Genomic DNA, 14,232 nt, shown 5'->3' on the forward strand with positions numbered 1-14,232 from the left:
AATCAGCCCACCCCACACCCTGGATTCATGACTGCAGGCAGAGACACTTGATCCACTATGCCATAGCTTCCTCCACTGTCCCTATGCAACTTTTCATCTGCGTGAATTCTCCTGTGTAAGGGTATGTGTGTGTGTGCTTGGAATCTAGGTCCCCTTTTCCCTTAGTCTAATACTGGCATTTAATAAGTACACGAGTGTAATGTGGAGGTGGTCTTTAGTGGGAAAAAGGTAACAAATATGAACACAACCCATTTTTAAAGAAAATTGTTCCTAGCTATGTGTTTTGTTATTGTTCAGTGCCTTGTGTTTTGATGTAGGTAAAATACAAACTATTTCACTGTTGTTTATATCCCGTTCATTAGTCTTGTTTTGCTATACTGTTAATTTCCCAATACTTTTACTAGGAAGAGAGTCCTAATGGCAAAACTTCTAAAAATCTCATGAAGTTACTCGATATATGTTGTTAATGGTAGGTGTTGGCTCATTTTACAGCAGAAATTTGAGCTGACAGTTGTAAATACAGTGTATCATGGTTAGTCAGTTTTTGCTGCTCAGGTCAAAAAGAGTACTAGTGTGTGTGTGTGATCAGTATTTCTCAAATACTGGCAGTAAGAGCTGGACAGATGAAGAAGAGATATTGTCTGAAACGATTAAACTACTTAAACAGAACTTTTAAATAATACCAATGAGCAATTTATTTCTCTCATCAGAACGTTTTTAAAACAAATAGTATTTGTTACTAAAATACCATTTTAACACAAACTTATCACTTTCCTTTGCAGTATGTGTCGTACCATTAACTGGAATACTGGTTCTGCCATACCTCTCATGCAGTGGTAAAAATATATATATATATATGTGCATTTTAGGTTCTCCCACCATAAAAAAATTATTTAATGAATAGCACAGCTTTGCATGTTGTCACTGGTGCACAAATTAATACATAGGACATGTACTAACTCCACAAAAGCTGAATTACATACACTGTTAATTTCAGGCCTCTTACAATTATTTACCTTACCACAGAGTGTTTTTAATTGCTGCATAGATAAATATTTTAACAGTGGAAAATTAATTTTAAATTGCATAGTCTATTAAATGTTTTCTAATTTGTGTTGTGTAATTTTATGCTGTTGTGAGGTTTGGATAGTTACAGGGCAGATAGCAATATTGTTTATCAGTAGAAAACATATCATTACAGATCTTAGTATCATTCCATCACCTTTTTAAAAAATAAATTGTAGATTGAAGTTCATTTTTGCCTCCAAATCTTTTTCTTGAAAATCCAGCAATTTGCTTTTCTGTCATTCTGAAACTAGTTATTACCCTGAAAACATGGTAATAGGGGGTCTGTTCCCCCCTGGGCTCCAGGCCTGTGTTCTGTCCACAAACTCAGCAAAGACTCCTCCAGTTACAGTCACGTGTGCTTTTATTATGTGTTAAAGTCTCACCACCTCCTATATACAGTTGATCACAGTAACCTCTCTGATTACCCAGGTACAGGGGGGCAGAACCTTTTACATCTGGCTCCTCCCCTTCGTCTCTCTCTCTTCCCTTTCCTGTACTGCCAGCTGTCTTCTATAACCCCTCTGCTTAGGGGCTCATAGCTGCCAGCCATCAGGCCTGGGTTTGCTCATTTGGCTCCTATAACCCTCTTAAGGCAGGGCTGCCATGATAGAGCTCTCACTCAGGCTGTCTAGCCAGTACTTTGTCACAATATTTTAGAAGTTTGTCTTTTTTTTTCCTGTATTGCTTAATTTTCCTGAAAATAAACTATCTTTGGTAAATATTAACTACTACTTTCCTTAAAAGGTGGGTGTGGTGTTCAGTGATTAGAAAAGGAAGAGTGGGTGGATTTATCAGAATTGGTAAAGGCATTTGACTGTTGTTATTATTATTAATTTATTTGTATTACTGAAACATCTGAGTGTCCTAGTTATAGATTAGGACCCTGATTGTGTTAGCTGCTGTACAAACGCCGAATGGAAGGACTGTCCCTGCCCCAAAGAGTTTACAATTTAAATGTAAACAAAAGACCGCAAATGGCAACAGACAGGGAATAAATGATACAGTGAGATGGAATTGTTCAATATGAAAGGCAGTAGTCCCTGCAAACCAACAATCTAACTGTTAAGGGACAACAAAACTTCTGTGTGTCTGTTTATGCCATCTACAAAATGGTTATAACACTAGCTATATCACAACATATGTTTCAAGTCTTAAAATTTCCCTTTGAATTGAAAGGCATTATATAATTATTACTATTTTAGTATTCATTCCTATCAAGAGTTAGCATGCGAACATTTGTGAGCTATGAAGTTATGCAACTTATGAGCTCTTTTTGTGATATCTATAGACATGCTAGTATCATGTGGTAAAAATATGCACGCTATTTCAATTTCACTCACAATTATTTTCAATTTTTTTTTGGTTGTTGAAATACTTATTCTGAATCAAGTTCTTGCTTTGCATTCCTAATAAAAAGAGAGAGCTCTTATTCAGTTTACTTCCATTTAAGTTTGAAGCTTTAGGTTGTCTTAATTGAAGTAGAAGTATACAGTGTCAATTCAGGACACTTTCTCCATTTTTCTGATGAAGTTTAGATGTTTTGCAATTCAGCTGGAAGGAAGCTTTTGATTAGTGACAGGTAAAGATGGTGTGCACCAACATCAAGTAGTCACTGGGGGTGAGCAGATAAAACTGTAGGAACTTTAGTAGTTTGCATTTATCAGATCCTTGTGTCAGCATATGTAGTTCCAAAGTGTAGATTTTAAATAATTACCTCTTTTTTTCTGTGTTTATGTAGTAAATAAATATGTAACTGTTAACTTTAGAAGAGCATAATAATGAATGCTGAAGTCCTGCTAAGGTTACATTTTGATCTGTTTGTAGCTTTTCCTTTAGCACAGGTTCATTCATATACAATAAAATGAAGAGCTTCCATGTTGCCCAAGTAGTCTACAGGATCCTCAATCCAGATTTGTAGCACCAAAACTGGCTATATTTTTGAGACAAATGTTATTGCTTAAGTAGCTTTTTTGGTAATGTAATTTTAAAACCAATGAAAATTATTCACATAGAAACTAAATGATAAAATTAGGGTAAAAGAAGTGCATTTATTTGCGCTAATGTCTTGGGGCTACATCTACGCTACAGAGATCTTTCTAAATAAGCCCTCCAGAAGATCTGTTTCAAAAGAACTTCTTTTGAAAGAGTATGTCCACACACAAAAAAGTGTATCAAAAGAGTGATCTGCTCTTTCAAAAGAGAGCATCCACACAGGCCTTGCTCCTTTGAAAGAATGGGCCAGGGATTGAAAAAGCAGATGCTATGAGGACTGCTGTTTCGAATGAAGGGCCGTGCAGAGTATCTAAAACACATTTTCTTTCTAAATACATATTTCAAAAAAGAAGCTGTTCTTCATAGAAGGAGCTGTACCTATTTCAAACTAAGCCAACCGCCATTCCAAAATTATTTTGAAATAGTGGTTGTGTTGTATAGATACTAGGATATCTATTTATTTTGAATAACAACTGTTATTTCAAAATAACTGCTGTTTCAGAATGCACCGCAGACCCCATGCAGGGACTGGACTCCCAGCCCACAGTGAGAGGGATCCCCAGCAGCTCCCTGACAAGGACTTCCTGGACACCATGGTCTGCCTGCTGGTCATGGTGGTTGTTGCCAGCCTCCATCTCCTCCAGCAGGTGACTCCCTCACTCTGCTGAGGTCCTGCAGGCCTCATCTGTGGGGCTCCATCCACATCCCCTCCCCCCGGTGCACTGATGCCTTTGGAGCTATTCCACAAGCTCAAAATGATAGGACTGGCTCATAATGGCTCCAGAACATCCACATAATCAAGCAGACATTTCTGGAGGTGTGCCACTGGCTGGCCCCCACTCTCCAACACCAGGACACCCGCATGCTCTTCCCCCTCAAGAAGTATGTTGCCATTGTAGTGTGGAAGCTGGCCATTGGTCTGTGGGGCACCAATTTGGGGTGGGCAGGACCACCCTCAGGGCTGTCCTCATGAAGATAAGGCATGCACCAGGTCAGACACCTGCCAAGGGGTGGGGGGCTCCCAGGCAAAGGGGACCCTCAGGGTCGGAACAGAGGAGGGCCTGGAGGGAACAGGCAAGGGGAGCCCTGGAGGGAGGGGCCATTGGGGGTGGGGCTGGGGTTGGGGGACTGGAGCACCCCGCCGTGCACCCATGAGCATGTGTACTCTCTATCCTGTGCAGGTCATCAGGGCAATTGATACCAGCCTACAGAGGGTTGTCCATGTCGGGGACTTTGACACAACTGTTGTGGGATTTGCCATGCTGGGGTTCCCTGACTCTTGGTGCACTGGAAAGGATCCATATTGTGATCCATGCCCTGGACCGCAGCACAGGCCATTTTATTAACTGGAAGGGGTACCACTCAGTGGTGCTCCAGGCCCTGGTTGAAGCCAAAGGGAGCTTCATGGACCATCTTTGTCAGCTGGCCGGGCTGGGCCCATGATGCCCAGGTGTTCAGGAACTCATGGCTCAGGCGGAAGATGGAGGGGACCTACATTCTGCCGCATGGGGGCTCCTGGTCAGGGATCTCACTATGTCCGTCTGCATGGTGACTGATGCTGCCCACCCCTTGCACCCAGGGCTCATGCAGCTCTACACCAGCCACCTGCACCCAACACACTGGCTGAACCAGGCCCGCAACCCTGTGGACTGCGTATTTGGGCACGTGAAAGGCCATTTTAGGTGTCTCCTGACACAGCTGGAGGCCAGGTTGCACAATGTGCTCTTTGTGCAGGGTTGGGCTGCTGAGGCCAGGTCTGGCTATGCATAGCTGGCCGCTGCTCCATGTCGCCGGCCAACCAGGACGGGGTGCAGATCAGGGAGGAACTCTGCAAGGCCTTCACCTGGGGGCCCCAATCACCCTCCCCCAGGAACCACCTGCAGGACTCTCCTGCCCATGCACCCCTGACCACTCACCCACCACGACTGCTCTTGCACATCCACCCCTCACCCCATCCCCCCATACCAGGGGGACATGGTGTTGTGAAACAAACACTTTACTCGAAGGAACTAAAACTAGTGGCAACGAGAAAACCAAACTTGCAACTATTTATGGAGGGAAATATATACATCGGGGGATCCTGGGATGGGCGTGGAGGGCCGTGCGCTGCAGTGGCTGTGGGAGCCCCTGTTGCCCCATGTCCGGGGTCCCCATCAGGGCTGGGAGGGGGCTGGGACCACAGGAGGTAGGGGCATGGGGGGTGTAGCAGCCTCGGGCTAAGTGGGGGCCGCAGGAGGGGATGGGGTGTGGGGACTGGCTTGCTGGGACCCGCCCTGGTCACGAGCCAGTGTGTGAGTTCCTGCATGGTGGCAGGAGGGAGGCTGAGTAGGGTAGCAAGGGCAGAGGGGTTGGGGGAGGTGGCAGGAGGCTGGGGCAGCTGGTCAACGACAGCCCAGGTGAGGGTGTGCAACGCCGCCACCACCATCTTGCCCTAGGCCTCCCGCCTCCAGGCCACATCGGCCCAATCCAGTCCCAGAGTATCTCATTCTCCTGGCAGAGGATGGGGTTGTAGATGACGTGGTGGGGCTGCCCCAGCCTCCTACACAGGTACTGCAGGACTCCCAGGCTCCTGGACAGGACTCGCATGGCTCTCGGACGAGGGACCTGTAGCGACAGACGGGGAGAGAGAGATGACCTTTCAGTCCTGCAGCCCAGCCCTGAGCGCTGTGCCTCCCACCCCTTGTGGGCAGCTCCCCAGGCCCCTGTCTGATGGCCCAGTAGCCTTGGGGGTCCCAGGGCACTGAGGGGTCCCCACATGGGTGAGGCATGCAACAGGTGCAGTCCACTCCCACCTCCTCCCCAGGCATGCATCTTGTGGTGCTGTCCACAGGAAAAGGTGCTGAGTGTCATAAGACACCATCTCCACGTGCTGGGGTGGGGTGTGGCCATCTGGGGTGTGCCCAGGCTGGGGCCAGCAGTCGTGTGGCTGGCCTGCTGACAGCTGTGGTAGAGGCCACAAATTTGACACATAATCTGGTTCCCATTATTTTTACATAAACATGGTTTGCAGTACACATCTAAAAGTAACATGGTCTTCATGATATCCTCTCAGAGCTCTGTATTTCCTGAGGGAGGAAACAGTACTACTTGTGTGCAAATTATGAGATATATAAATTAGCAAAATGCAAATTAGCAAGGGTTATACAAGAGACCGTAATGTATTATTTAAATAATAAGTAATAGCCACTGTATATTTAGGCCAGTTTTAAATGGAAGAATAGTTAAGTATCCATAGTTAGACACTATCCTTAATACCCAATTCTTGCAATGAGTGCAGATCCTTGGATGTATACAGGCTTGGACCAGTAGGGCTCTGTGCAGCCAAAGGCATATGCAAAGCTCATTGAAGGATCACAGCCAAAAACCTCCATTATTACTTTACTAGCTGGAAGTGTATTTGGAGCCATTCTAAACATGCCATTGTACGGCTTTGTGTGTTTATAATGGGGTTTTGTCGTGTCTGTTCCTTATCCATTAGGTTTAATGCTTTATCACGCACTATCAATATATATTTAGCGTTATTAAATCCACACAGAAACCATATGGGTTCCACCTCCCTCATCCAGCATGGCTGGAAGTGGACCAGTTCCGGCCAAACAGTTTCCCAGACCAGGGAAGGTTCCCTGCCATGGCCCCCCTGCTGCCACACCCCCACTCCTGCCTCTGGGCTGCTCCCCTTACCTTCTGCCTTGGAGCTGCCAGGAGAACCTGGCTCAGGCGCATGCTGGGGATGCAGCTCCAGCCCCGTAGGGGAGAGGTGGCTCTCGCCCTGCAGGGGAAAGCCAGTTCCAGCCCCAGCCACAACCCCATGGGCGGAAAGCTGGCTCTGGCTCTGGCTCTGGCTCTGGCTCTGGCTCTGGCTCTGGCTCTGGCTCTGGCTCTGGCTCTGCATGGCAGCGGCGGGAAAAATTGTCTCTGGCTCCATGACAGAAACCCAGCTCTGGCTCCAGCTCCATCACCAGCCCCGCAGGGCTGCTAGCAGACACCAGACTTGCATGCCTGCCCTCCCACAGGTTGCTGTGGGTGACACAGGCTCTGTTGCAACTCCCCACCTCCCCCAGGGCTGCCTAAGGAGACAGGTTACACCTTCCTGCCCTGCTCTCTGGTCCAGTGACATCCCTCATCCTGCTGGAAGAGGGATGTTGGACCAGAGAGTGCCGAATTTAGGAGTTTCAGCCTGTTGTAATTGACAATGGAAAAAATGAATTTATTTTGGAAAACTATTTCTCAGCATTCAAGGAAAGTTTGCTACAGGGAAAACAACTGTAAAAGCCTCCATGATTGCAGTAGCTCTGGTGTGATGCCTGAAAGATGCAATACAGACAACATGGTGTAAGATTTAGTGTTGTTTCTTTGTGGCATGGAGATTTTGTTAATAGTTAATTCTGAGACAATATTCTATAATTAGGATTTATCATCAATAAATATTGTATAAGGATTTAAAATGTGCTGCTGTTTTTAGCAGTGCCTAAAATTAAAAATCCTGCCATGATTAACCTTACGTGAGTGTAAATTTGAAAGTATATGTATTTCATTTATTGTCAAATTTCATTGTCGTATTACAGTTTAAAATGGCTAAGAATGTGATGGGTATGTCTTTAATCTCACCTGTGTTTTGGCATGGCTTTATTTTTGTTTTCAGTGCTTTTCTGTGCTTTCCTATATTCTGATTTGGAATTCTTCAGTGCTACTTTGATATTACATATCCTGTAGTGGTTAAAAGAGTTTTGTTTTGTTTTTTGTCATTAATTTTACAGGTCCACCTTCAACCCTTCCTCTAAGCACTCAACCATCTAGTGGCAGCTCCACTCTTTCCAAGAAGAGACCACCTCCCCCACCCCCTGGACATAAAAGAACCCTCTCTGACCCACCAAGCCCGCTACCTCACGGACCCCAGAATAAGGGCCAAATTCCTTGGGGTGAGTTTTTTAAAATGCAAAATAAAATAAAACATAGGTGGGTGGTGTATATTAATTCCTTCTTTAGTTGGTGCACCATTCTTGGTATTGCTGCTATATTTTTGTGGCATTTCAGAACAATTCTATCCCCAAATACCCAGGGTCTTGCTAATGGTGGCTGTACCAGTCCAGAGACTTTCAGGATTTACATCTTTCTGCCAACAGGAGCATGTAGAAACCAGATAAAGTATTTGTGTAACAGGATACATTTCTTACAAAATTTTATAGAAACATTTATTACAGAACTGTCCAGACAGGCATTTTTTCTTCATAGTAAAGACTAATTGGCCAAGTCAAACTTGTTTCTATCATAAATCCTGCCTATTCCTGGTAACTGACACTCTTAAAGGTAGTTCCTCTATCATAATAAAGAAAATTCTTGTTGGAGGGAAAGCTGCTGCCTTCTTAAAACTAACCCCAACACACTACATTTATCTTTAGCCTAAGTCCAAATCAACACTACAGACCCATATAGGTATAACTGCAATGTCCAGGGGTGTGAATAATCCACCCCATGGGTGATAATACTTATATTGACTGAACTTTTTTGCCCCAAGTAGACAATGCTTATATATGCAGCTATTGCTTCTCAGAAAGGTGGACTTACTGGAAGCTCTCCTGGTGGCAAAGTAGCTTCTTCACTGAAGCACTACAGTGGCACATCAGCAGTGTTCTACATGAAGAGAAGCCCTTTGAATACGAGGGGTGAAATTAGTGCAAATAAAAATGTTATTGTTGCCCCAGAGTGGTTAGTCAAAGTTTGGGAACCTGAGGGTGTTCCAGCTGGAAGTAGAAATTGATAGTCTTATATTTTCTCTCATGTAATCTTGTTTACTTACATGGAATGCGCAAAGTCTCTGCTTCTCAGAACACAGGAGGAATCAAGAATAAGAGGAACAATTTCTTAAGATACAGCCCTGAGCCTCTTTGGCTAAAAGACCTAAAAGCATTTTCCTTCATTTTTTTTCCCCAGTGTCATGCTGTGCTTGCCTGCTATGCTGAGCTCTCTTGGATGTTTTCCCCTGAATCCCTTTGCCCTGTCTGTTTGCATGTTCTGCCTACATACGAACAGCCCACATTCCTGGGCAGATAAATGACACGTGGTTGGTTGATTGCTTTGGTTTCTGTTTTTATTGTAGCTGAACATGAATTACACAAGAGAAAATAAATCAAAGCTCATTTAATATTTTGAGTCAACCATTCAAAAGCATCTGTAGATATTGCCAACAAATACTAGTGAAAGTGTCTGGAACTGAGTCAGAGAGTCATTGTGTCAATGGTTTAAAAAAAAAAAACTGTGGCAAGAGAGATATTTCAGTCCAGTGGCCACTAAACAAAAGGAATGCCTTTTACAGTCAGCACCATTTCATCTTAGGTGGGAGTCTTTAGATTAATGAATCCTGACAGTTAATTAAAGAGTGGTGTTCACACTCAGTTTCCAAGAGGTGTATGGTTGATGCAGTCCCCAGTACCTGACAGCACAATGCAATGTGCAGCAAACATTTGGTACTGCTGCAAGTAAATACAGTTTGAGGTATTTTTCTGGGATATTCGAAGTGAGTATCACAGATATCCTAAATGTTTTTCTCTGCAAAATAAAGTTTTTGGACACCGTGCTTCTCAGGCCCACATACTCTGCAATGAATCTGGCTAGCAGGCTCTCCATAAGCCACCTTCACTTTAGGATTTAGGGCCAAATATGTTTAATTGTTCACTCACATTTTATTCCAATTGTGATGGCTGTCCTTTTCGAAACCCAATGTCTCTGACAAATGCAAAAGCCATATAATTAGTCCAGTCAGCAACCCTTGGGCTTATGCTAGATCACAGTCTGATTCCAGTGCAGATTTGTCTGTCATCTGTGTTTGAGATTCAGGCCAGATTCCAGCCTGAGAGATGAAAAAGAAGTGTGACAAAAGTGAAAGCTAGTATTCAAAGAAGAAAATATGTACTACTTTATTACATTCATTATCTTTCTGCTTCCGTAAAAGCTTGAGAAGTGAAGAGAGGCTTTATGACATGCTCTGAAGCACATCTTGGGCTAGTTCAGAACTAAGCAGGAAGTACATTCGTAGGTTGTGAGGCTAGAAGAAACCATTATGATCATCTAGTTTGACCTCCAGTATTACACAGGCCAAGGAACAGAGATCAACAACTGCAAAGGGTCAGTTCCACTTGTGGTCTTGCAGCCTCCCCTCCCCCATTTGCCTCTTGTGCACTAAAGCCCCCCATTTCCTTGCTCCTCTCCCTCTCTCCCAGCATCTTCATAGTGCTGCAAATTTCTTGATTCACACTCCATCTGTACTTCTCCTGCTCCCTTCAAGAGCTGGAAGGCTGTGAACAGCTGATTCACAGAATTCCAGCTCTGTGGGAATGGAGAGGAGTGGGGACAGAGTGCTAATCAGGTGATTCAAAGGACTCAGATGCCCGGGTGTGAAAGACGCATGTGGGAGGACAGCAGCCAGGGGTCTGTGGGCCGCAGGTGGAGCCTTAGTAGGCCACTTGTGGTCTCCAGGCCGCAGGTTTCCCACCTCTGTAAAACTTCTGCATAATAATTTCTAAATTATATCTTTAATTTGTCCAATCTCTGATCCAGTCTTGACTTAAAAATAGTCAGTGATTGATAACCACCACAATCTTTGGTATATTGTTTGGTGATTATTTTTCTTGTTAAAAATTTACACTTTATTTCCAGTCTACATTTGTTTAGCTTCAACTTCCAGACATTGGATTGTATTATACCTTTCTCTGTTACACAGAAGAAACCATTATTCCTTCCTCATGTAGATGCTTATAGACCAGGGGTGGGCCGTAAGCAGGAGGCAATTCACCAGGTTTAGCTCCTGGAAGGCCACTGAAGCTTTGTTTACCTGTGTGTCTACAGGTATGACCAATTGCAGTGCCCATTGATAGTGTATCACCACTGTTCTCAGTCAATGGGAGCTGCAGGAAGCAGCACAGACCGAGATGCTGCTTCCCATGGCTCCCATTGGCTAGGAACAGCCATCCATGGCCAACAGGAGCTGCAGATGCTCGGGTAAATAAAGCACCAGCGGCCCACCTGCAGCTAACCCTGGTAAAGTGTGTCCTGCCTGCAGGTTGCTTTTTTCCTCACTCCTGTTATAGTCAGTAATCAAGTAACCCCTTAACCTTCTCTTTGTTCAGGTAAATAGATGAAGCTATTTCAGTCAATAAATATAATCGTTCTTGTGGCTCTTCTCTGAACCCTCCCCAATTTATCAACATCCTTCCTAGTTCTGGGCACTCAACAGGTATTACAGCAAGGGTTGCACCACTGCAACATGTAGAGATAAGGTTACCTCTCTGCTCTTGCTTGAGATTCCCCTGTTCTTGCATCCCAGGATCACATTAACTCTTTTGGCCACTGCATCACTCTGGGGCTGTGGCAACACTAGCCCCTCCTTTTGGAAGGGCTATGGTAATGTGGCTATGATAATGTGGCATTTCGGGATATGATAATGAGGCACTGCCATGAATATGCAGTACCTCATTCGCATAATGGCAGCTGCACATGCTTCAAAACTGCTGGTTTCAAAACACAGCCGCCCGTGTAGCCGGGGCAGGGGAGGGCTTTCGAAACAGCCCCCTGATCTTGAAAGCCCCTTATTCCCAAAATCAGATAGTTTAACCGAATCTGTTTTCCATAAAATCATGTTGATTTGCCTTAAATACATTACCCTCCTTTTAATTCCTTATTTATTGAGTCCATTATCAGCTGCTCCATTATTTTGCCCAGGATTGATGTCAGAGTGAGAGGCCTATAACTACCTGGGTCATTTCTTTTATCTTTCTAAAAAATTGGTACAAAATTCCCTTTCTTCTATTCTTCTGGAACTTTCCTAGTGCTCCAAGACTTACTGGAAATTAAAATAAATGACCCAATGAACTCTTCAGCCACTGTTTTTTAATCTCTTAGATGCAAGTTAACCCCGTCTGCTAATTTGAAGGGAAAAAAACACTAACTTTAGAGTCTTCTGTTACCCAAGGTTTTCAGAACCCAAAAGAGTGGGAATTCAACTGCTTCTCTCCAGGTGACATCAGGAATAACTCAATGGGATCACATCTCCTCTGTCTGATAAATGATTGATACAAACCAGAATGGTTTTACCTACAACTACTCTTTTTACTAGATCTCAAGCATGTGTATGTACAAACACACATGCACATAGACACGCACAGTAGCAGTAAATTCAACGCATCCAAAGCATTTATAATTATCTAAAATGTCCGAAGCGGTTTTGTGGAATCAGCAGCCAGGCTTTGAGGAGTCGGGGTTTACCATCTAGTTGCTGAGGAATATAGGTGTCAGATGCTTTCCCCAGGAAACAGCTTCCCATATCAGTTTTTTACAATTCCTGGTTCTGATTTATATTTGTTTCTTCCAATTATTATATTGTCTTTTTTATAGTTGCCTTCACTTCCCTTGTAAAGAAAAGTCAGGAACCCTAACAAAGAATAAATGTTGAAAGTTTAGAGCTAGTGAAAAACAAACTAATAAACAAGTAAACCAAAAGTCTTGTGGCACCTTGTAGACTTATATCTTGTTAGGCTATAAGGTGCCACAGGACTTCTTGTTGTACTTGCAGCTACAGACTAACACAGCTACCCTTCTGATACTTAACAAATAAATATTTTAAAGCCTTTATTATTAGATAGGTAGCTCAGTTAACTCATGAGACCCACTAATAGAACATTATCTGTTAGGAGATCAAATCCTCTGACTCTGATTCAGAGTGAAATTGCTTCATAGAACTCAGAAAATTCTTTCTCTTACATCTACAAGCTTTGACAAGTAGTCTTCAAGCAGGCAGGTCTTAACGAAAAAAAAACCCAACCAAAACGAAAGCTTCTATGATGCTGTAAAAACATTCTTCATTGTCCAATGTCTTCTGAGTTTACTATGCCTTGGGGCCCACCTACTGTAACAGAGGAATTTTTACAAATACTCAGCATGAGCCTAACTCTGCTCCTTTGGGAGTCAATGGGAGGTTGTTTTGTTTTTGTTTTGTTTTACCATTGACTTTGTTGGAAGCTGGGTTAAGCTCTTGCTGAATGGTTTTGAAAATATCAACATCATCTTATTATTGGAAGGGGAGCTTGCAAAGCCAGTTTGCTGTGCAGATCACCATCAAATCTGATCAGAGGGAAGTGAGCAGTGATGTATGATATTTTCTGTCCTTCACCACAGCTGTACATATGATCCTCTCACTGGCCTCAGATATGAAGGTATGGCTAAAGCTTATTGACTGTACCATTCAAAATGAGTTAGGAAAGGCCCATGAGCAGCATGGCAAATCAAATCCGAGTCAACTATGACATGGTATTGGCTGCAGTCTTATTGTATGTTCATGGTGTATAGTCCCATCCACGCTAGCAAAAAAGGGCATTACACCATGAATGACTTATCCATGCACTGACTTCTCATTGTAAAATTTTCCATCAAAATTGTTGATGAGCAATGTTGTGCAGCATTTTTTCTTGTTTCACAGCCACCTGTGAGAATATTTATTTTGATCTCCTGTCTACATAAGTTTGAAAATATGTCGCTGACAGCATCTATCTGCTGGCAAGAAAAAGCAAATCAGACTATAGTCAGCATGTTAAGACTTTCAGTTTAAATACAACGATAATGATCTCTTCTCACCTTACAATTTGTTAGTCTATGAATGAAGAATAGTCATTAAAGTATACATAGATTTATATGGAACATATTTAGAAAGCTGCAGATTTTTAATTTATACAATATTATCCTCTATCTTTGTGTTTCTGTTACTTTAATCTTCATTTTAAAAAGTCCAAGTAATGTTTATCCCCATAGGTAATGATCTGGGTCCCCCCTCAACTAAGACTGCAAATAAGTTTGAGGGAATGTCTCAGCAGTCAAGGTAAGATTTTATATATTTGCATTTATTGAAGTTGTTCATGATGGGGCCAGTTTATAAACCAGGGAAAGTCACCTGTTAATTATCTGAGTATTCCAACTACATAATGCTGCCAAGCCTCTTGGATCAGTTTGAAGCAGCCGCACAGAATTGAATCTGTGGATGGTACAGATAAAATTATGGCAGCAGATGCTGCTGCGCTTGTCTCTCATCAAAATACTCACAGATTGAAAAATGACAGAATTGAGGCTGCCCATGCACCAGAGGATTGGTTGAATTCTGCTTATTGAAAAATATTCTGACAGGATTCT

General features: G+C 43.3%; 1 protein-coding gene across 3 annotated transcripts in view; it reads left to right on the forward strand.

Annotated features, from left to right (window-relative positions):
• Window positions 1-14,232, forward strand: part of ASAP1 (ArfGAP with SH3 domain, ankyrin repeat and PH domain 1) — a 274,729-nt gene that overhangs the window by 242,999 nt on the left and 17,498 nt on the right. For 2 of the 3 annotated variants that reach the window (XM_074986652.1, XM_074986655.1), the window contains 3 exons: window positions 783-836; window positions 7,818-7,979; window positions 13,858-13,924. In XM_074986652.1, coding sequence (XP_074842753.1) covers window positions 783-836; window positions 7,818-7,979; window positions 13,858-13,924 — 283 coding nt within the window. The remainder of the gene's footprint in view (window positions 1-782; window positions 837-7,817; window positions 7,980-13,857; window positions 13,925-14,232) is intronic. The other variant, XM_074986653.1, reaches the window with a different exon arrangement.

The sequence above is a fragment of the Carettochelys insculpta genome, chromosome 2 (genome assembly GCF_033958435.1).
Source record: "Carettochelys insculpta isolate YL-2023 chromosome 2, ASM3395843v1, whole genome shotgun sequence".
NCBI classification, from domain to species: domain Eukaryota; kingdom Metazoa; phylum Chordata; order Testudines; family Carettochelyidae; genus Carettochelys; species Carettochelys insculpta.